General features: G+C 35.9%; 1 protein-coding gene across 6 annotated transcripts in view; it reads right to left on the reverse strand.

Moving 5' to 3' along the window:
• The window catches only part of CCDC138 (coiled-coil domain containing 138), a 75,472-nt gene that overhangs the window by 13,862 nt on the left and 38,879 nt on the right, over positions 1-22,731 (reverse strand). For 5 of the 6 annotated variants that reach the window (XM_074192156.1, XM_074192153.1, XM_074192152.1 and 2 more), the window contains one exon: positions 18,977-19,153. The exons of the other annotated variant lie outside the window; for it this stretch is intronic. In XM_074192156.1, the coding sequence (XP_074048257.1) occupies positions 18,977-19,153 (177 nt within the window). The remainder of the gene's footprint in view (positions 1-18,976; positions 19,154-22,731) is intronic. 6 annotated transcript variants of the gene reach the window in all.

Here is a 22,731-nt window from a genome sequence, read left to right on the forward strand (position 1 = left end):
TTGCTCTATCAGAAACAATGAACAAGCAGATTTCAGAAAAAAATCTTAAATGAACTGATGTTGAGTGAAGTAAACAGAACCAGGAGAACACTGTATACATTAACAGCAACCCTGGGCAATGATCAACTATGATAAACTTAGTTCTCAACACTACAGCAATCAAAGAAAATTCTAAAAAATTTGTAATGGAAGACGCCATCAACATCCAGAGAAAGAACTTTGGAATCTGAATGCAAATCAAAATATTCCATTTTCACCTTTAAAAAAATTTTTTTTTGCCTTTCCCTCCTCATGGTTTTCCCTTTTTTTGTGCTGATTCTTCTTTCACGGTGTTACTAATATGGAAATATGCGTAACATGATTGTATATGTCTAACCTATATCAGAGTGCTTGCTATCCTAGGGTGGTGGAAAGAAGAAGACTACAAAAATGAATACTGAAAATTATCTTTACATGGAATTAGAAAAAAAAAAGAATAATAAAATAAATAAATAAAAAAGAAAAGTGAAGGCTAGACACAAAGTTATAAGTATCTCATAGAGATAATCATTGAATCCAGGAGAGCTGATAAACTCACCAAGTGAAAGAGTACAGAGCAAGAGGGCCTCAGACAGAGCCCTACCAGGGACTCACAGCTGAAGACAGAGTCCTATAGGATACTCACAGTTAGCAAGATCCAATTAAAAAAGACTGAGAAGGAGCTGTCAAAGTAGTGCTCCAAAAACTAAAGGAAAAGAGTGTATCAAGAAAAAGAAGGTGATCAATGTCAAAAGCTGGATCAAAAAGGATGATTACAAAAAAGGGTTTTAGATTTGACAATTAAGAGATCATCAGTCACTTTGGAGAGAACATTTTTCAATGAATGATGAAGTTGGAAGTCAGAATGGAGAGAGAAGACAGTAGAGACACCCATTGTAGATGGTCTTCTAACAGTCACAAAAAAAAAGGAGATTTATGGGACAGATAGTAAAGACAGGTCAGTCATGAAAGAGTTTCTGAGGAAAGGGGAGACAGGAAAGACTGACGAAAAGTGAGAAATTGGAGATGAAAGAAGAGGCACTCTATTGGGAGAAAATAAGACAGAATGAGATCACTTGTGCATGGGGAGGGGTTAGCCTTAGCAAAAAGAAGAGTCAGCACTTCATGTGAGACAGAAGAAAAGGGTAATAGAGATGAAACCCTTGGTTAATAGTCCCAATTTTTTTCAGTAAACTATAAGGTGAGAGAAAGGGAATTATTTTAGTTTCCTGATCTCTAGAATGAATCAAATTGAAACTAATTCATCTTAGCAAACTTAAAAAATGATGGTACTACTGATTTCAACATTAACAAACATTTAATGAACAACTATTATATGAAAGTTAACTGTGTGACAGGAACAACAAAGCAAAAAACAGCTTGTCTAACAGTGAGCTGACCTCTAAGATCTTTCCTTCCTTGAAACTCTTTATCACTTTGTTTTTACTACTAGAGGTGCATATGATGTTTCAGATTCAGAACAATAAAGTCAAACCTCCTTAACTTACAGTTAAGAAAACCAAAGATTAGAGAGTTGTTGAGATGATTTGCCCAAGATGACATAATTAGTAAACTACAAGATACAAACTCAACTCCCTGAGCTCCAGATTCAGTTTGTCTCCAACAGTGCATTACTTTTTGAATGTTATATGACTAAATTATCTCTCTCTCTCTCTCTCTCTCTCTCTCTCTCTCTCTCTCTCTCTCTCTCTCTCTCTCTCTCCCTCCCTCCCTCCCTCCCTCCCTCCCTCCCTCTCGGTTTTTGCAAGACAAATGGGGTTAAGTGGCTTGCCCAAGGCCACACAGCTAGGTAATTATTAAGTGTCTCAGGCCAGATTTGAACTCAGGTACTCCTGAGTCCAAGGCCGGTGCTCTATCCACTACACCACCTAACCACCACTTAAATTATTTCTCTATAAAATCCTTGATAGCTATACCTTGCTTCATTTACCTTTATATTTAAAAATTACAAAAATTCATAGAAATTGCATAGAATTTATAAAATTCATAAAGTAACTGAGATTCATAGAATCACAGAGTCAGAAAATACTACTACTAAATCTTTATTCTTCCCAAATTATGATTCCCAACTACAAGCAAACATATAACTTTCAGATGAAGACCAATGGTGATGAAGGCCTCACTACATAAAACAGGGCAGCTTCTCTATTTCTGGAAAATTTTAATAATTAGAAAGTTTTTTCCTTATAGAATCTCGGAATTTTAGAGTTACAAGAAATCTCAGTGGTCACTGAAAAAAAAGAAAATCTTTTAATATTCTTCAACAAGTAGTCACTTAATCGTTTCTTGAAGAACTACAATGAGACAGAACCCACAATCTCTTGAGGGAGCTCATTCTTTTTGAATAGTTAGCAGTTTTTCCTAAATCAAGCCTAAACTTGCTTTTTTAAGTAAATCTAATTATTTTGTTAATATTCTACATAGAAAATGCTAACCGCATTCTGAGAAAGAACTATGGAGTTTGAAGGCAGACTAAAGCAAACTATTTTCCCTTCTTTTTGGCTTTTGTTTTTCCTTTCTCATGGGTTTTCACTTTTCTTCTTATTCTTCTTTTACAACATGACCAATGTGGAAATATGCTTCACATGATTGTATATGTATAACATATCATTAGATTGCTTTGTCTTGGTAAAGCAGAAGGCAAGGAAAGGAGGGGAAAAATGGGAACTCAAAATCTTAGAAAAATGAATGCTGAATCTTTACATGTAATTGGAAAAGAAATAAAATACTATTAAGAAAAATACTCTGAGGGCGGCTAGGTGGCACACTGGATAGAGCACTGGCCCTGGAGTCAGGAGTACCTAGGTTCAAATCCAGTCTCAGACACTTAATAATTACCTAGCTATGTGGCCCTGGGCAAGCCACTTAACCCCATTGCCTTGCAGAAACCTTAAAAAAAAATACTCTTTGTTACAAACACATTAAAATCAATTTGACATTTTATGTTACTAATAACCCTCTTTCAAAGTTCTCTGATATTAGTTCTAAAGGTCAAAAAAATATTCCTCTGCATTTGGTGGAGTCTATGTGGCAAATGAACCCTCCACATGAAAATTTTACCCCACACATTTAAATAACTTTCAAATGAATATTCACATACAAAACATATGTTAAATTATATTTAAATCACAATTTCCACAACAGAGCTAATTACAAGCATTTAATATATTATTATATGCCTTTTGATAAAGTTCTCCTTGGAAACTAAAATCTAATCTAAAAATTTATAATTAAAGATCTAATCAAGATAAAACACCTAAAGATCTCTAACCAAAGTAAAATCAAAATGAAGGTTTACTATATGTGTTAGCATTCTAGCTTTGTAAAAACATGATCTCAGAACAAAGAATAATAGAATCTAAGAGCTGGAAAGTTTGTGGAGATCATTCAGTAAAATTCTTTATTTTATAGATTTAAAAAAAAACCGAGGCACAGACAAGTTAAATAACTAAAACAAGATCTCATAGCTTGTTAGGGAGTCAGGGTTAGTACCTATGTTTCCTAATTTTTAAGTCCTATGCTCTTTCCATCATTTAAAAATTACACCTAAGAGGAGAAGCTGAAAGGACTACAGGAAGACATAGACAGCAAAACTCTACTAGTGGGAGACCTCAACCTCCCACTCTCAGATCTAGATAAATCAAATCATAAAATAAACAAGGAAGAAGTTAAGGAGGGAAATCGATTGTTAGAAAAATTAGATATGGTAGACTTATGGAGGAAACTAAACAGGGATAGAAAGGAATATACCTGTTTCTCTGCAGTACATGGAACTTATACAAAAATTGACCATGTACTAGGACGTAAAAACCTAATGATCAACTGCAGAAAGTGAATACATCTTTCTCAGATCACAATGCAATAAAAGTCATATGCAATACTGGGCCAAGGAGATATAGACCCAGAACAAATTGGAAACTGAATAACCTCATTTTAGAAAATGAGTGGACCAAAAAATCAAATTATAGAATTAACCACCAAAAAATCAAATTATAGAAAGAATTAACCATTTTATCCTAGATAATGATAATAATGAAACAACATACCAAAACCTATGGGATTCATTCAAAGCTACTCTCAGGGGATGTATTATAGCTCTAAATGCTTACGTGAATAAATCGGAGAAAGAGAAAATCAATGAACTAAACATGCAACTAAAAAAATAAGAGAAAGAACAAATCAAAAATCCCCCAATTAAGGGGTGACTAGGTGGCGTAGTAGATAAAGCACTGGCCTTGGAGTCAGGAGTACCTGGGTTCAAATCCGGGTCTCAGACACTTAATAATTTCCTAGCTGTGTGGCCTTGGGCAAACCATGTAACCCCATTTGCCTTGCAAAAAAAAAACCTAAAAAAAAATCCCCCCAATTAAATAACAAATTAGAAATTCTAAAAATTAGGGGCAGCTAGGTGGTGTAGTGGATAAAGCACCAGCCTTGGAGTCAGGAGTACCTGGGTTCAAATCCAGTCCCAGACCCTTAATAATTACCTAGCTGTGTGGCCTTGGGCAAGCCACTTAACCCCATTTGCCTTGCTAAACCCCTCCCCCCAAAAAAGAAAAAAAAATTCTAAAAAAATTAAAGGAGAAATTAATAAAAGCAAAAGCAAAAAAAACCTACTGAATTAATAAATAAAACCAAAAGTTGGTATTATGAAAAAAACAATAAAATTGATAAACCTCTGGTCAATTTGATTAAAAAAAAGAAAACCAAATTGCTAGTATCATAAATAAAAAAGGTGAACTCACCACCAATGAGGAGGAAATTAAAATAATATTTGAAATTATTTTGCCCAACTCTATGCCAAGAAATTTGATAATCTAAGTAAAACGGATGAATATTTACAAAAATATAAGTTGCCCAGGTTAAACGAAGGAGATTAAATACCTAAACAACCCTATCTCAGAAAAAGAAATTCAACAAGCCATCATTGAACTCCCTAAAAAAAAAAAATCTCCAGGGCCTGATGGATTCACAAGTCAATTCTACCAAACATTTAAGGAACAACTGGTTCCAATTCTATATAAACTCTTTGGAAAAACAGGGAAAGATGGAACTCTGCCTAACTCCTTCTATGAAACCAATATGGTGCTGTTACCTAAACCAGGAAGAGTTAAAACAGGGAAAGAAAATTATAGATCTATTTCCCTGATGAATATAGATGAAAAAATCTTAAATAAAAATCTTAGCAAAACGATTACAAGTTATCACCAGGATAATACATTATGATCAAGTAGGATTTATTCCAGGAATGCAGGGTTGGTGGTTCAATATTAGGAAAACTGTTAGTATACTCAATTATATCAACAACAAATCTATCAGAAATCATATGATCATATCAATAGATGCTGAAAAAGCTTTTGACAAAATACAGCATCCATTCCTATTAAAAACACTACAGAGTGTCAGAATAAATGGACTGTTCCTTAAAATAATTAGCGGTATCTATCTGAAACCATCAACAAGCATTATATTCAATGGGGAGAGGCTAGAGGCATTCCCAATAAGATCAGGGGTGAAACAAGGGTGCCCATTAACACCACTACTATTCAATATTGTATTAGAAATGTTAGCGTCAGCAATTAGAGAAGAAAAAGAAATTGAAGGAATTAGAATTGGGAAGAAAGAGACAAAACTCACACTTTGCAGATGACATGATGGTCTACCTAGAGAATCCCAAGAAATCATCTAAAAACTACTGAAAACAATTAGCAATTTTAGCAAAGTTGCAGGTTATAAAATAAACCCTAATAAATGCTCAACTTTTCTATATATGTCTAGCAAGATACAGCAGGAAGAGCTTAGAAAGAGAAATCCCATTCAAAGTAACCTCAGACAACATAAAATACTTGGGAGTCTATTTGCCAAGACAGACTCAGAATCTTCTTGAAAACAATTATAAAGCACTTCTCACACAAATTAAGTCAGATTTAAATAACTGGGCAAATATCAACTGCTCATGGATAGGGAGAGCTAATAATAAAAATGACAATTCTACCAAAACTAAACTATCTGTTTAGTGCCATACCAATCAAAATTCCAAAAAGTTACTTTAATGAGTTAGAAAAAATTGTAAGTACATTCATATGGAGAAATAAAAAGTCAAGAATTGCCAGAAGCTTAATGAAAAAAAAAGTGCAAAAGAAGGTGCCTTAGCCCTGATCTAAGATTATATTATAAAGCATCAGTCATCAAAAGTATTTGGTATTGGCTAAGAAACAGAGTGGTAGACCAGTGGAATAGACTAGGTGTAAAAGCAGGAGATGATTATAGTAATCTGCTGTTCGATAAACCCAAAGAGTCCAGCCATTGGGATAAAAACTGCTGGGATAATTGGAAGTTAGTATGGAAGAAACTTAGACTAGACCAACACCTCACACCCTTTACCAAGATAAGATCCAAATGGTTACAGGACTTAGACATAAAAAACAATACTATAAGCAAATTAGAAGATCAAGGACTAGTTTCCCTGTCAGATCTATGGAAAGGGGAAGAGTTTATGACTAAGGAAGAGTTGGAGAACATCACCAAAAACAAATTAGATTATTTTGATTACATTAAATTAAAAAGCTTTTGCACAGATAAAACCACTGTAACCAAGATCAAAAGAAATGTAGTAAATTGGGAAACAATCTTTACAACTAATGATTCTGACAAAGGACTCATTTCTAAAATATACAGAGACCTGAGTCATATTTTTTAAAACAAAAAGCCATTCCCCAATTGACAAATGGTCAAAGGATATGCAAAGGCAATTTACAGATGAGGAGATCAAAGTAATCCATAGCCATATGAAAAAATGCTCTAAATCATTAATTATTAGAGAAATGCAAATTAACGCTTCCCTGAGGTACCACCTCACACCTCTCAGATTGGCCAGTATGACCAGGAAGGATAATGATCATTGTTGGAAGGGATGTGGGAAATCTGGGACACTATTACACTGTTGGTGGAGCTGTGAACTCATCCAACCCTTCTGGAGAGCTATTTGGAACTATTCCCAAAGGGCAACAAAAATGTACATACCCTTTGACCCAGCAATACCACTACTGGGTCTATACCCTGAAGAGATGAGGAAAAAGGGTAAAAACATCACTTGTACAAAAATATTTATAGCAGCCCTGTTTGTGGTGGCAAAGAATTGGAAATCCAGTAAATGTCCTTCAATTGGGGAAATGGCTTAGCAAACTGTGGTATATATGTATGTCATGGAACACTATTGTTCTATTAGAAACCAGGAGGGACGGGATTTCAGGAAAACCTGGAGGGATTTGCATGAACTGATGTTGAGTGAGATGAGCAGAACCAGAAAAACACTGTACACCCTAACAGCAACATGGGAGTGATGTTCAACCTTGAAGTACTCACTCATTCCATCAGTGCAACAATCAGGAGCAATTTTGGGCTGTCTGCAAAAGAGAGTGCCATCTGTATCCAGATAAGGAGCTGTGGAGTTTGAACAAAGTTCAAGGACTATTCCCTTTAATTTAGAAAAAAACAGATATCTTATTGTCTGATCTCGTTACCTCTTAGACCTCTTGTCTTTTCCCTAAGGATATGATTTCTCTCTCATCACACCCAATTTGGATCAAGGTACAACATGGAAACAAAGTAAAGACTGACAGATTGCTTTCCATGGCGGGTGGGTGGAGGGAAGTAAGATTGGGGGGGAAATTGTAAAACTCAAATAATATCTTTAATAAAAAAACAAAGTAACAGTCAAAAAAATAAATAAAAATAAAACAAATAAATAAAAATTGCACCTAATTTTAAAAACTATAACAACTGCAACGCAGTGAACGAATCATGGACAGAAATAGTTATTCTTAAGAAAATATCACCCGAGTGAAAAAGTATACATTTAATTTTTTTAAAATATATTCAATTTTGTTTTCAGGACCATACATTCTCCTCCTATCTTGGCTATGTCCAAAAAACAAACAAACAAACCAACAACCTCTCATTCTGCTTTTTCAATCCATCAGTTTCTCTAATTTGAGGTTAATGACATGTTTTAATGAAAGATATTTATATTTGTCCTCTACATAAAGAGATGCAACTCTAGAAACTCTACATCCCAGCTCAATCCTATCTGGGATTCCAGTTCTTTTCTGTTCCCTGCTTTACTACATACCACTATCACTAATCTCTTCCTATTCTCATGGTATATGTCCTCTTAGCCTGTCTAAAATCAGAATTCTTTTTAATAAGTCCTTTACTGTGGTAAGGGGGTTAACCCCCCCCCCACATATTTAGAGAGCACAGAAATGTCAGTTACACAAGACTTTTTCCCCAAGGCTGACTTCCTAACTAGCTCTCCCCAGCCAAAGGGTCAGTTACCATGCTTGGCTGCTAAAGGAAAAAGATTCTGAACATTGCCTTTCTAAGGCTTCATATCTGGTTAACTTCAAATGTTCTTCTAATTTATACCTAGCACACTAACTAAACCCTCTCACCAGATTACACAGTCAGTTCCTTCTGAAGCCTCTGGCCCAAAATATTTTATCAGGTCTTTACCAATAAACAGAATTATAAGTCGTTTCTTCATTCAACCAATGTAGCACAATATAATATAATTTGTTATGACTGCTAAGAAGATAGGAGGAGGAAAAAGATAAGGTATTATAATTTACTTCTCCAGATAGTGGTATTTTGGTGGGGTTTTTTGAGGTTCTATTATGTCCAGAGTATTAATTAGTACTACCATATTACTAAATATAATGAAAATAACCCACACAACTACTAACTATTTAAAAATTACAGGCACTTTTACAAGAATTTTGTTGACCAAACAAGGATGTGATAATGATAACAGATTGAGGCTAAATTATTATATAACTCTCATCTTGCTTCTCTTTATACTAACAAAAACATTAGTGTGTGACAGAAAGTAAGTACCAGAGATCTTGTTTTCTATTGCTAAGAAAATTCTACTCTTCTTTAAAGGATATGATTTCTCTCGCATCACACCCAATTTAGATCAAGATACAACATGGAAACAAAGTACAGACTGACAGATTGCTTTCTGTGGGGGGGGGGGTAAGATTGGGGGGAAAATTGTAAAACTCAAATAATATCTTTAATAAAAATAAATTTTAAAAATTCTATGACAAATTATTAAGGAGATAATATGCAAGTAGTCAGAAAACAACATATTGATTACTAAAAATTAGCAGAACTTTATCAAGAGCTAACTAAAAATGTTCTTGGCAAAGCCTTTTGTTATGCCTTATAAAGTAAAGGAATGTGAAGATTTTAGCCAATTCAGACTGAAATGGTCCCCAGACACCTGCTACCCATCAAGTGTGTTTGTATGAGATGATTCAGACAAAGTAATTGGGGCAAAGTAACAGGCCTGGAATCAGGAAGACCTGAGTTTAAATGAAGCCTTAGCTGAATGACCCTAGACAAGTCACTTAATCCTGTCTACTCAGTTTCCTCATCTGCAAATTGAGTGGGGGAAAAAGGAAATGGTAACTATCTATGACAAGAAACCCTAAAATGGGGTCATTAAGAGTCAGACACAACTGAAAACAACTAAAAACAACAACAAAATTCAAGTATATCAACTGGTTAAAAAGAGAGAAAGACAATCACCAGTAGACAGACTTCAAGAACTGCTGGAATCTTGAAGTAGTTAAGTCACTGGAGGTCAAAAGCAGGAAATACATGGCTCCAGAGTAACTAGAGAGGGTAGTTCAACACAGTGCAGAGACTTGATGTATGCCATGGAAGGGGACAGGCCTATAACTAAAGCAGAGGGGCCTTAGGTAGAGAGTAAACACTAAAGTTCTATGGGAATGATTGCAGTGGTCTCAGAACCTAAAAGCCAGGGTAAAGACCTCAGACAGAAACTAATATAAGAGACAAGCTTGGAGCCATAAATTAAGAAGAAACACCATGGGTATAGCCCAGACTTGGCAATCCCTGAGCCCATTAGCAAGAGGAAAGCACTCTAATCCCCCAGTACAAAATCTAACACAGAGCATAGCCCAGGATTCCTGTGCCAATAGGGAGGACCTCTGTAGATTTCAGGGTCTGAGCAGCCCTGGAGACCCTTGAAGGAAGAGCCTATGCTTGACCACTATACCCAGGACCACATAAGGCCTGACACTCAATTCCAGAGGGCAGGAACAAGGCATGGTTAATGCTTTTCCTGTCCCAACCTAGACATTTAAGTTGCTGACATGGAAAAACCAAGGAAACATCAAACACCATAAGGAAATACTGTGGACTGAGAGATGTCCAGGAATAAACCCCAACTCAGAAGGACCCGAGTTCAAATTTGCCTTTAGACACAGTGTGGCCTTGTGCAAGTCAACTTAACTCCATTGCCTCACAAAAATAAATAAATAAATAAACCCTAAGGAACAGAGTGATTTCACAAACAAGTCAAATGAAAACCCAAGGGGAAAAACTGTCCTGACCCAAAGGACTACAAGACTACCTGGAAGAGATAAAATTACAGAAATGAAATAAAAATTAAAAAGCATTATCTTTAGAGGAAAAGAAATGTAAGGGAAAATTTGAAAATTGAGAACAGATATTAGAAAACTGCCTTAAAAGTCAAAATTAGACAAACAGAAAATAACTGAAGGAGATCACTAAGATATATAAACAAAATCACCCAATTAAAAAAATAATTAAAATATTATTAAAAATAAGTGACCAAGTAGGGGCAACTAGCTGGCGTAGTGGATAAAGCACTGGCCTTGGGTTCAAATCTGGTCTCAGACATTTAATAATTACCTAGCTGTGTGGCCTTGGGCAAGCCACTTAACCCCATTTGCCTTGCAAAAACCTAAAAAATTAAATGAATGAATGAATGAATAAATAAATAGATAAATAAGTGGACCAGGGCAGCTAGGTGGCTCAGTGGATAGAGCACCAGCCCTGGAGTCAGGAGGACCTGAGTTCAAATGTGACCTCAGACACCTAGCTGTGTGACCTTGGGCAAGTCACTTAATTACATTGCCTCACAAAAACCAAAAAAAAAAAAGTGACCCAGAAAAGAGGTCACTTAAGAAGAGATAATCTAAGAATTGTCAGACTGCCTGAAAATTACAAATAAATACGTCACACAAACACACAGTTCACATACATATAGACACATCCTCAGAGACAGAACAAGGAACTAAAAAAAAAGCAAATATAAAAAAACAGTCAGTATCATATGACTTAGGAATAGTAGTCATTATAAAAGAACAGAGTCTGGAACACAATATTCCAGAAGACAAAGACTATTACTCAGTAACACTGAGTATAATTCTAAAGAGGATGGAATGAGCCTTTAATGAATTAGAGGCCTTGCCTTCCAAGCCTCTGCTTTTTTTTTTAAATACTGATTAGGATGGTGAAAAGACTAGAGAACATGACATATGATAATAACCTGAAGGGATTAAGGATGTTTAAAACTGGAGAAAACAAGACCTAGAAGTGACATAATAGTTTCCTTCATATATCTGTGGAAGAGGGATTAGATTTGTGCTTCTTGGACAGATGGTAGTAGCAGAAGCATTATATATAAATTATGGAGCAACAAACTAGGCTGAAGATTTTTATTAAATCCCCAACAAGTAGACACTAACAAAGGTTCTTTAACCTGGGATCCATGAATATTTTGATAACTATACATATTTTATTTATCAAAACTATTACTGAGAATGGTTTCATAAGCTTCATCAGACTGTCAAAGTAATCTATGACACAAGGTAGTTAAAAGCCCTTGAATTTGACCTTCTCAAAAATGGAACCAGTTGTCACAGGAAGTAGTGGAGGTCACCAATCAAAGGCTAGATGATCACTAAGAGATGTTAAGGCAAATGATGGGTCAGCTAGGAGGCATGCTGCCGATGAAAGGCAGTTAGGTGGCACATTCGATAGCTTGGACTTGATTTCAGGAGACCTAAATTCAAATACTGCCTTAGGCACCAACTGGCTCTGGGCAAGTCATTCCAAGTCTCTTAGTTTCAATATACTCATGTTTTCTTCATTTCCTCAACCTCCTTTTCCTCATCTAAAAGAGGATGATAATAATAGCCTCTATTTCATGATTATTATGAGGTTCAAATGAAATAACAAAGGTTAAATCTACAAACCTTAAAGTCTCTATATAAATGTAAATTATTATTGTCAGGTTCAGATTTAACTTGATAGTTTCTTTTCTTTTCTTTTTTTTTTTTTTTTGCAAGGCAATGGGGTTAAGTGGCTTGCCCAAGGCCACACAGCTAGGTAATTATTAAGTATCTGAGGCCAGATTTGAACTCAAGTACTCCTGACTCCAGGGCCAGTATTCTATCTACTGCGCCACCTAGCTGCCCCTAACTACATAGTTTCTGAGGTCTTTTCCAACTCTTAGATTCTGAGTCTCTTTTTTTTTAAAGGAAAATTTAAAGTAAAACTAAGATACTATATACAGTCACTCTGATCAGTAATGTAATTTGTATCTAAAATTTTCCCAAAATATACTAATCAATGATTAACTTCTCCCACTGTTCTCTCAAATGCCTATTCACAGTATCTGTCAACTTGATAGAGAAGTTCCTCAGAATTATTTCAATGATAGGCATAAACTTCAAAGGGGTCACTGCACGCTCCCCCAAAAAGTTCTATCTACACTAAAACATTTATAAAAGCACTTTTCATAGAAGCAAAGAATTAGAAACAAGTAGATTCCCACAGATTAAGGAATGGCTAAGGAAGCTATGGTAAATAAATAATAATGAAATATTACTGTGCTATAAGAAATTATGATTAAGATACCTAAAAACATGGAAAGACCTATATGAACTAATACAAAGTAAAGCAAGGTCAGAAAAACAATATACACAATGACTACAACAAAGTTAATGAAAAAGAAACCTGCCTCCAGGGCTGGTGTTCCATCCACTATGCCACCAGTCACTGAGTGCTGGTCAAAAGATTTAGTGTTAGGTTAGCACTATTGGTAGTCAAACCCATTCTTTATAGGGATGTCTCTCTTCCCTCCCTCTAGCTGAAGACAATAGATCTTTACCAGTTCACCTCTTTTGTTAGTTTCCACTTTGTGGCAACCACAGACATTTTTAGAGAAGGGGTGATAATGGGTATATTCAACTTGAAACTGAAAAAACTGAGAGAACTGGGGTGGCTAGGTGGCACAGTGGATAGAGAACCTGCCTTGGAGTCAGGAGCACCTAAATTCAAATCCAGCCTCAGACACTTAATAATTAGCTGTGTGTGGCCTTGGGCAAGCCACTTAACCCCATCACCTTGAAAAATCTAAAAAAAAAAAAAAAAAACAACAGAGAGAACTGTGACTTTTTAATAAAATTAAAATTTAATAAAAATGAAATGTTAAAGTTATAAAGAAAAAATTTTGACCCTAAAGAAGAAATAGAAAAAACATATCTCACCCCAACTCCTTTATAGAAGATTATGTACCAAAGTTTGAATGATATATAAGATGTCATATTTTTTTATATACTGTGTGAATTGGTTTTGTTGACCTTTTTGATTCTCTGTCATAAAGGATCACTTTCAAGGAAAGCAAAGGATTAGAGAAACTAAATTTAAAATTAAAAATTCCAAGTCTAAAACTAAGACAAGATCTAAGTCTACAAAAAAAAATTTCCATCTTTGCATTTTAATTATACATCCCCAACATAGATATCACTAAAATAAGAATCTAAACATTTGATTGAACCTTGCTTGCCTTGCATTTAAGAAAGTCCATTTCCGTAACTACTAATTTTCTACTTTTTAAAATGATTGATAATGTGCACCTTTGTCTTAGTACATATCTTAAGCTGCATTTAACTGAATTAAAGATACTTATCTGTTATTAAGAGATTTTCAATTAATACATTAGTCAGTTATTCTTTTCAAGATATAAGGCCTGAAATGAAATTTACAAAGACAGTCAGGAAAAAAAGACAACTAAAACAGGATTTCCTTTTAAATAGATGAGCGGGATTCTTTATCCTGTAAGCTATAAATCTTCTGAACTTTTGAGTTCATCATTTTTTTGAAAAAAAAATCAATTTCAGGCCACATTTAAAAGGGAGAAAGTAATGCCTACCAGCAATAAACCGAAGTTTAGCAAATATTGTAAAGTCAATCTGTTCTTCCCTCAACACTTCTCATGAGCAATTAAAAAACACCTTAAGAAATAAATCCCTCATTACATATCTATGCAGCCTAGCAAACAAATTCCCATAGTAGTCCTGTCTGAAAATGTATGGTTATGTGATGTTTCATCTCCACTTATTTGAATTCATGGTTTTTCACTACATTAATTGGTTCTAAATTCATTAAAAGTTGTTCTTCTCTATAACCTAAAATTTTGGTTTTAAATTATTTTTATATAGCTACCAAAGTCTGTGTTCAAAAAAAAAAGATTAACCTTTCCTCGTTCTTTGTTACATAATTCAGTATTGAATGACTACCGATAGGAAGTCATTGACTTATTAGTGATTTAGCAGTTTCCATTAGACATTATCTGAAAATGAACTAATACCACAATATGTGACACATTATTAGATAGTAGAAAGATTCCATGAAATAACATAAAAACTGAAAAAAAAACAAACCAAAACTGGCAGGAAAACTTACTTGACCTGTATAGAACCAATCTAGAATTTGAATATAGATAAAATTTAATGGTTCTTTACTACTATCTCTAATTTTATGCAAATACTACCATACCCCTCTATAATATCCTTCACAAATTTTCATCCAGCTTTACCAAAAATCACTTATTAAATATTCTTTCATACATTATCTTCCATTACATATACTAAACCAACTCAACTTGCTCTATTCAAGTGATGATACTGCTGCTGCTACTACTACTACTAGAAATGTATTTAATTAACATAAGACTACTTAATTTAAATATTTTTCAAAGATATACAGATATTCAAAGAAAAAAATGCTATCAGGCAGAGAATATCTTTGCTACTCTACATTTTTTTTGTTTTTTAATTTTTTAAATTTTTTTTTTACTCTACATTTTTAAAATTAAAAGACAACTAACAGGATACTGAACCAGGAGTGAATGTTTTCCTTGACCTCACAATTACTACTTCTATACCTTTGAATATCCAGGTTCTTAATGTAGTATACATGAATTTTTTTCTTATTATTTTGATAAATCTAATTCAAGATAATTGGTTTCCCTTATAATCACATGTATTTTATTTTATGCATTTAAAACTTCATTCTAAGAATAGGTTTCAACCTGACTGTCAAATAAGTCAATAACCTCTGTTCTATATAAATTAAGCAACTTCTCCTTTGAGGTTTAAGTCATCTGTCTAAATCATCTTATCAGGATCATTGTTGTTGTTATGATCCTTTACCAGCTTCTGGTTCATCCTCCTGCCTAATTCTAGAAAGAGTACTTAGTTTAATAATCCTCCTCTCTGCTCTTATCCTTTTCATCATCCTCAATGACTTCCACATTCACAATGCCATTCTTTCAGATACCCTGATCTTCTACTTCATCAACCTCAATTTCCATGGCTTCTGTCTCCATTATAGATCAGCCACCCCATAGAGATGGGTTCATCTTCATAATATTAACATCTGACTTTCCCTTACATGATCACAAAGTCCTTTCATTTCTTACTCTATCCTGCTCCTAAATTTATTCTTTGCCTCCTTGTTCATAGTCCTTTACCAAACAAAGCCTCCCTTTTAAAAGTCTTAAATCTCTAGCTAAAGAATTCAACTTGTCTTGCTGGTCATGATCTGACAACCCTCAATTCTGGTTAACTTTGAATCCATTTCAATTCTCAATATGCAATGATGACACAAAAAGGGCATAATAATACAAATTCACATCATCTAAAATCAACCAGACTCTCACTGCTAAAAACAAATCCACATATTAATCTCAGACTAACAAATGTTCTCCCCTCCCCCATCCTGTGGCAACTGGTCCAAAGTTCTTTCAAACCTCCAATGTCCTATCCTCCTTTTCAGGGTAGTTGATTTCTCCTATACTAAGAATCTCAGTCAGTCAACAGCTTTATCTTTCCTTCTTCCAAATCTCAAACTTCATCCTATATATTCCATTATGCTCCCTCTCATCAGTTCCCTCTCTATTGAAGTGATGGTCTTCCAGCCACAGCTTACTGTTAGAACCCTAGATTCCATTCCCTCCCATTTGCTTTGGAAATTTGATAGAGCTTCTCTTCACCTTCAGTTTTAAAACCTCTTTCTATTTATTTGGTTTCTTAACACAATGGTGCTCAAATCTAATCCATCCTAGAAAGAACAAAAAAAAAAATACTTTCACTTGACTAAGCAATTTCCTGAAATCACTTTATTTATCTTCCAGTTTTCACTGTTAACTTACTCCATATTCATTGCCTCTATTTGCTCAGCAAACAATCACTTCTAACACCCTTGCAATATGGTTTCTGACATTTCTACTTGACTAAAACCACATTATCAAATGCTAAAAACTGATCTTTCAAGTGATAAATCCAGTGGCCTTTATTCAGCCCTCTTTCCTTAACATCTCTGAAACTTTTCTACTAATGACTGCTCCTCTTCCTGGTTCCTCTTTTCTCCTGACTTCTTGTATATATTAGCATAATAGTATCTATAGTATAACAGACTGTACACTAAAGTCTCCTTTTCCCATATCCTTGGTGATTTCATCATCTTCTAATGGGTTAAATTATTATCTCTACTCAAATATTTTAAAAAATTCACACATCCAGTACTAATATCTCTTCTGAACTCCAATATTGTATTATCAATGGTCATCATCTTTATTATTCTTCAATTTTCTCAGAGTGAACATGACCAAAATAGATCATCACCCTTCTCTATAAACCTTCCTTATTTCCACTGAAAATAATCACCATAACTTGCTCACTCTCTCAGTACAGTGATAAGGGACAATTTTAGGGAATCCATAATAAGAAAACCCAATCTATATCCAGAGAAGGAACTGTGATGCTTAAACAAAGACCAAAGACTGTTATCTTCAATTTTTAAAAAGCTGTCTTATGTATTACATAATTTTGCTATCTCTAATATTTTCTTTCTTCCTTCTGGATCTTTTTCTCTCAACATATTCAATTTTTATCCATGCATATCATGGAAACAAATGCAAAGATTGCCTTCTGTTAGGGGGAGTGGGGAGAGAAGGGAGGGAGGAAAAAATTGAAAAATTCAAAACTTTGCAAAAAAAAATTGATTGGTAGAAACTACCATTGCATGAAATTGGAAAACAAATATGTATATAGTTTTTTAAAAAAGAAAATAATTACCATATTTCCAGTTTTTTTTTTACAACCTCAGACTCATCTTTGACATTTTCATCAGTAGGAAAGATATAGAACAAAAGAATGATATAGTCAGGTAAGTATATTTTAAGGATAGTAGAGACTTAGGAATTTTTGTAGCCTGAAGAGAAGCAACCAATAGTTAAAAAGAAAGATTATTGAGAAAGTGGGATTGAGAAGACCAGATACAGTGGGATCATGTGAAGGCAAGAAAGGCCATCTCTTCATGTGAGATAGGTAAAGGAGAAGATGGCAGAGGATGATGTTTGAGTGACATCACATAAGAAGTAGGTAAATGAAATCATTTGCTTTTTTTTGGTGAAGAATGAACCAAGTTGGGGCGGCTAGGTGGCATAGTGGATAGAGCACTGGCCTTGGAGTCAAGAGTACCTGAGTTCAAATCCGGCCTCAGACACTTAATAATTACCTAGTCATGTGGCCTTGGGCAAGCCACTTAACCCCACTGCCTTGCAAAATCTAAAAAAAAAAAAAAAAAAAAAAAAGAATGAACCAAGTTCAACAAAGGATGAGGAGAGTCAGTGTTATTGGAGGCATGAGAAAGGATATAAAGGTTTGGAATACTTGCTGTGATAAGGAGTTATTTGATCAGGGAGGTATAAAAAGAATACATTGCTTCAGCTAGTCTAGTTGAGATTATGTAACATAGACTTGTAGTGATTTAGTGCTTTTTCTCTAGCTCCATTCAGCATGTTCCAACTTAAATGGATGATCCTCTAAATATAGAAATTCACTAAACTGGACATTCCCTTATTGGTCCTTGAGAAATTTCAGCCCCCCATCAGTCTGGATGGGGGCTTCCACCTCTCTGAATCTTTATCTTCCCTCAGGCTCAGCTCAAGTGTCAGTTCCTCCAAAGTCCCTTATCTTCCTAATTTTCTGTACTTTCTTTCCTAAAATCAACTCACATTTACTTATTTGCGTTTGTGCTGCATTCTAGGATGTAAGCTCTTTTAAGGCAAAGAATATTTTAATTTAATCTTTGCTTCTATATCACCCAACACAATTCTACACTAATAGACATTTATTTGAAATTAGCAAATAAAAAGATGACGGAATCTTATGTTGGTGGAACTGTGGGGGAAAAAAAAGCAGACATAATAATAATAACATTAATAATAGAGCTGAGAATTGGTCCAAACTCTTTGGGAAACAATAAGGTCCAAAAAGAGGAGCAATAAACGTGGACAATCCAAATATAACTATCTTAATGAAAAATGGGCATCACTTGGGGGTAAGTTAATAAGCAATAAATAACAGAAATTACAAACATGTACAATCAATTATAATCTCCAATTTCTTATTCAATTCAGCTTGTATGTTGATTTTATCATTCTTTTCATATGAATATTAACTTATAAATGAAAAAAATAAATTTGTATTAAATTGAAATTAACTATTGTCCCTGGATATTCCAGAGGTAATCTCTTTTTTTAAGGCCATGGGGTTAAGTGACTTGCCCAAGGCCACACAGCAAGGCAATTATTAAGTGTCTGAGGCCAAATTTGAAATCAGGTCCTCCTGACTCTAGGGCCAGTGCTCCATTCATTACACCACCTAGCTGTCCTGAGATAATTTCTTAAAATAACAGAAAAACATCATTTTCATTTTTTTCTAAGATATACAATGAAAAAACTTACGAGATTCCACTGTCATTTGAAGTAAGCTATCCATGACATTGGAGAGCAGTCCTTTATTGGTTATTTTTAGATGACTTAGTATAACTGGCACAGCTTGATACTCCAAAAACAAGGCTTTTCCTTCATCTATCTTCAAGTCCAAGCAAAGAGAATCAAATGCCTGAGCCAGGTAATCAACTGAAACATTAAAATATGAAATCAACAATTTTCATAATCAGTACTATAATCATTAATCAGACAGAAGAAAACTAAAACTGTCAACTAACAAATTTTCGAAAAAAAAAAAAGACTTGAAAAAAGACTCGTTAAAAAACTAAATGGGGGGGGCAGAACCAAGATGGCGACAAGAAGGGATCGAGTCTTAGGAGCTCTCTGATAAAATTCATCAGCTAAGGCCTCTTAACTAAACTTTCGAGAGACAGAACCCACAAAGGGACCCAGTGAGGCAGTTCTCCCACTCAAGGTAACCTGGAAAAAGAGCAGAAAGGCTCTGCTCCCCGGGATCGGAGAGGCGGCCTGCCGGAGGGGTGTCCCGCCAGAGAGAAAGAACTTCAGCCTCCCGGAAGCAGCCCCAGGGCGCTGGGTGTCTCAGCTCACAGAAGCGGGGGAGTCTCCTGAGCTGCACCCTGAGGTGCACCGGGAACAGCAGGGGACACAGCAAGCAGCTTGGTCTTTCCTCAGCCCTGATCCAGGAAACAGAAGCTGGCAGAGCTGGCAAGCAGGAGCCCCCAGGGCATGAGCCCATTGAGCTGAGGGAGGGGAGTGAAGAGAGACTGCAGAGCTTTGTCCTCAGCCCCTGGAACAGGACTCTGGGGCTCTGACCACATTCAGACCCTGACCCCAGTCTAGGTCCCCCCATAGAACAGCAGCCCCCCCCCCACCTCAGCCCTGTGACAGAGGGAGGTGCTTATGGTCATTCACAGACCAGGAGGGAGGACAGAACCTCACACACTGAGACCCTTGTGGGAGTGTCCCAGAAGCTCAGGAAGCACCCCAAACCAGGCCCAGGCTAGGAAAATAAGCAAGCAAAGAAACAAAAGGAAGACTATTGAGAAATATTTTGCAAATGAGCCCAAGAAGGATCAAAATACTCAGTCTGAAGATGAGGAAGCACAAGCTCCTGCATCTAAAGACAACAAGAAAAACAGAAATTGGGCTCAGGCTATGATAGAGCTCAAAAAAGACTTTGAAAATCAAATGAGGGAGTTGGAAGAAAAACTAGGAAAAGAAAGGAGAGAGATGCAGGAAAAACATGAAAATGAAGTCAGCAGCTTAGTCAAGGAAATCCAAAAAAATGCTGAAGAAAATAGCATGCTAAAAAACAGCTTAGGTCAAATGGATAAAACAGTTCAAAAAGTTATTGAGGAGAAGAATGCTTTAAAAAGCAAAATTGGCCAGATGGAAAAAGAGATAAGAAAACTCTCTGAGGAGAATAAATCCTTCAGACAAAGAATAGAATTCAGGGAGATTGATGAATTTACCAGAAATCAGGAATCAATACTTCAAAACCAAAAAAAATGAAAAATCAGAAGAAAATGTGAAATATCTCATTGAAAAAACAACTGATATGGAAAACAGACTTAGGAAAGATAATTTAAAAATTATTGGAATACCTGAAAGTCATGATCAGGAAGATCCTTGACATCATTTTCAAAGAATTACTACAGGAAAATTGCCCTGATATTCTAGAAGAAGAGGGTAAAATAGAAATGGAGAGAATCCACCGATTCCGCCAGAGAAAGAGATCCCAAAACACCAACCCCTAGGAATATTATAGCCAAGTTCCAGAACTCCCAAGTCAAAGAGAAAATATTACAAGCAGCCAGAAGGGCACAGTTCAAATATCGTGGAGCTGCAGTCAGGATCACACAGGACTTAGCAGCAGCTACATTGGAAGCTCATAGGGCTTGGAATACAATATACCAGAAGGCAAAAGAGCTTAGAATGCAGCCAAGAATGAGCTACCCAGCAAGGCTGAATGTCCTCTTCCAGGGAAAAAGATGGATTTTCAATGAACCAGGGGAATTTCAAATGTTTCTTTTGGAATGTCCAGAGCTGAACAGGTTTGATCTTCAAATGCAGGACTCAGGTGAAGCATGGAGATTGGAGGAGAGGGGGAAAATATGAGGGACTTAATGAGGCTGAACTGCATGTATTCCTGCATAGAAAAATGACACTGATAATACTCATATGAACCTTCTCAGTTAATAGAGCAGGTAGAAAGAGCTTTTATAGTTGAAGCACATGAGAAAGCTGAATTCGAAGTGCGTAAAATTCGAAGTGGTGTAAAAATAGTGTCAACAGAAAAAAAAGGGAAATGGAATGGGAGAAAGAAAAAGGAGGGGGGAATAGTGCAAGATATTTCACGGAAGATTTTTTTTTATTACAATGAGCTATTGCAATGATATGGAAGTAGGAAGGCAAGGGCGGAATGAGGGAACCTTTGCTCTCATCAGAGTTGGCTAGGAGAGGAAACAGCATATATACTCAATGGGGTATAGGCATCTACAGTAAGAAGGAGGGGGGAGCAGGGGGAAGGGGTGGGGATGTGAATAAAGAAGGAGAGGATGGACCATGGGGGAGAGTGGCCAGATATAACACATTTTCTTTCTTCTTCCAAGGGGCTGGGATTGGAAGGCCTGCCCAGGACCACAGAGCCAAGTGGATTCTGGGCCTAAGGGGTGGTATGGGGGCTCAGGGCTACTTGGCCCCAGGACCAGGGATCTTTCTGCTGCGCCACTCAGCAACCCTACAGCAGAGTCAGAGTGAAAGGAGAGAGAAAATAGAGTACATGGTAGTGGAGAAATAAGAAAGGAGAGAGTTGCGATCAGCAATGGCAACGGTGGAAAAATATGGAAATAACTTTTGTGATGGACTTATCATAAAGAATGAGATCCACCCATGACAGAGTTGTTAGTGTTGGACATTTTTTGTTATTATTATTTGGGGGAGGGTGTAGGGCAAGTGGGGCTGGATGGCCTGCCTGGGGCCACAAAGCGGGGTGATCTTTGGGTGTCTGGGGCCGGATTTGGACCCAGGTGCTCCTGGCTCAAGGGCCAGTGCTCTGTCTGCCACCCAGCCACCCCTACTATTATTATTATTTTATTTTATTTTGGGTCTTTTTTTTCCTTTCTTTTTTTTTGGTGTTTGCAGAGCAGTGGGGATCGGGGGGCTTGCATGTCACACGGCTGGGTGATTGTTGGGTTTACGAGGCTGGATATGGACTTGGGTGCTCGTGGCTCCAGGGCTGGTGCCTCGTCCATTGTGCCACCTGGCCATACCTACAATTATTACTATTATTTTTTTATTTTAATTTTTTTCTCTCCCCTTTACTTTTTTTGCCTAAGCAAGTCTATCTATATTCATGGGGGAGGAGGGGTATTTCATTTACTTGTAAACAAGAATATTTTATTAATGGAAAAAAATTAGAATAAAAAATAAATTAAAAAAAACCAAAAAAACTAAATTTAGTTTTCTCCTCCCTCCCATTTGTTGGAATTTAAATTGAGAAAGAGAAAATAAAATTAGAATCCCTCACTTCCTTGGCTTCTTTTACCAGGCCTTTTTCAATTGCCCCAGTTTTTAGTGTTTTTCTTTTCTCACAAAAAATGACTTTCTACATGCTTCACAATAACTTAATCTGTGTACAAAACCTTCATTCCCCATACTTGGAAGTAAAATATAAGTTCCTAGAGGGCAGGTAGTGATTCATTCTTATCCTTCTATCACCAATACCTAGCAGAGTCTGATATATA

This window comes from Macrotis lagotis, chromosome 6, assembly GCF_037893015.1.
Source record: "Macrotis lagotis isolate mMagLag1 chromosome 6, bilby.v1.9.chrom.fasta, whole genome shotgun sequence".
NCBI lineage: Eukaryota > Metazoa > Chordata > Mammalia > Peramelemorphia > Peramelidae > Macrotis > Macrotis lagotis.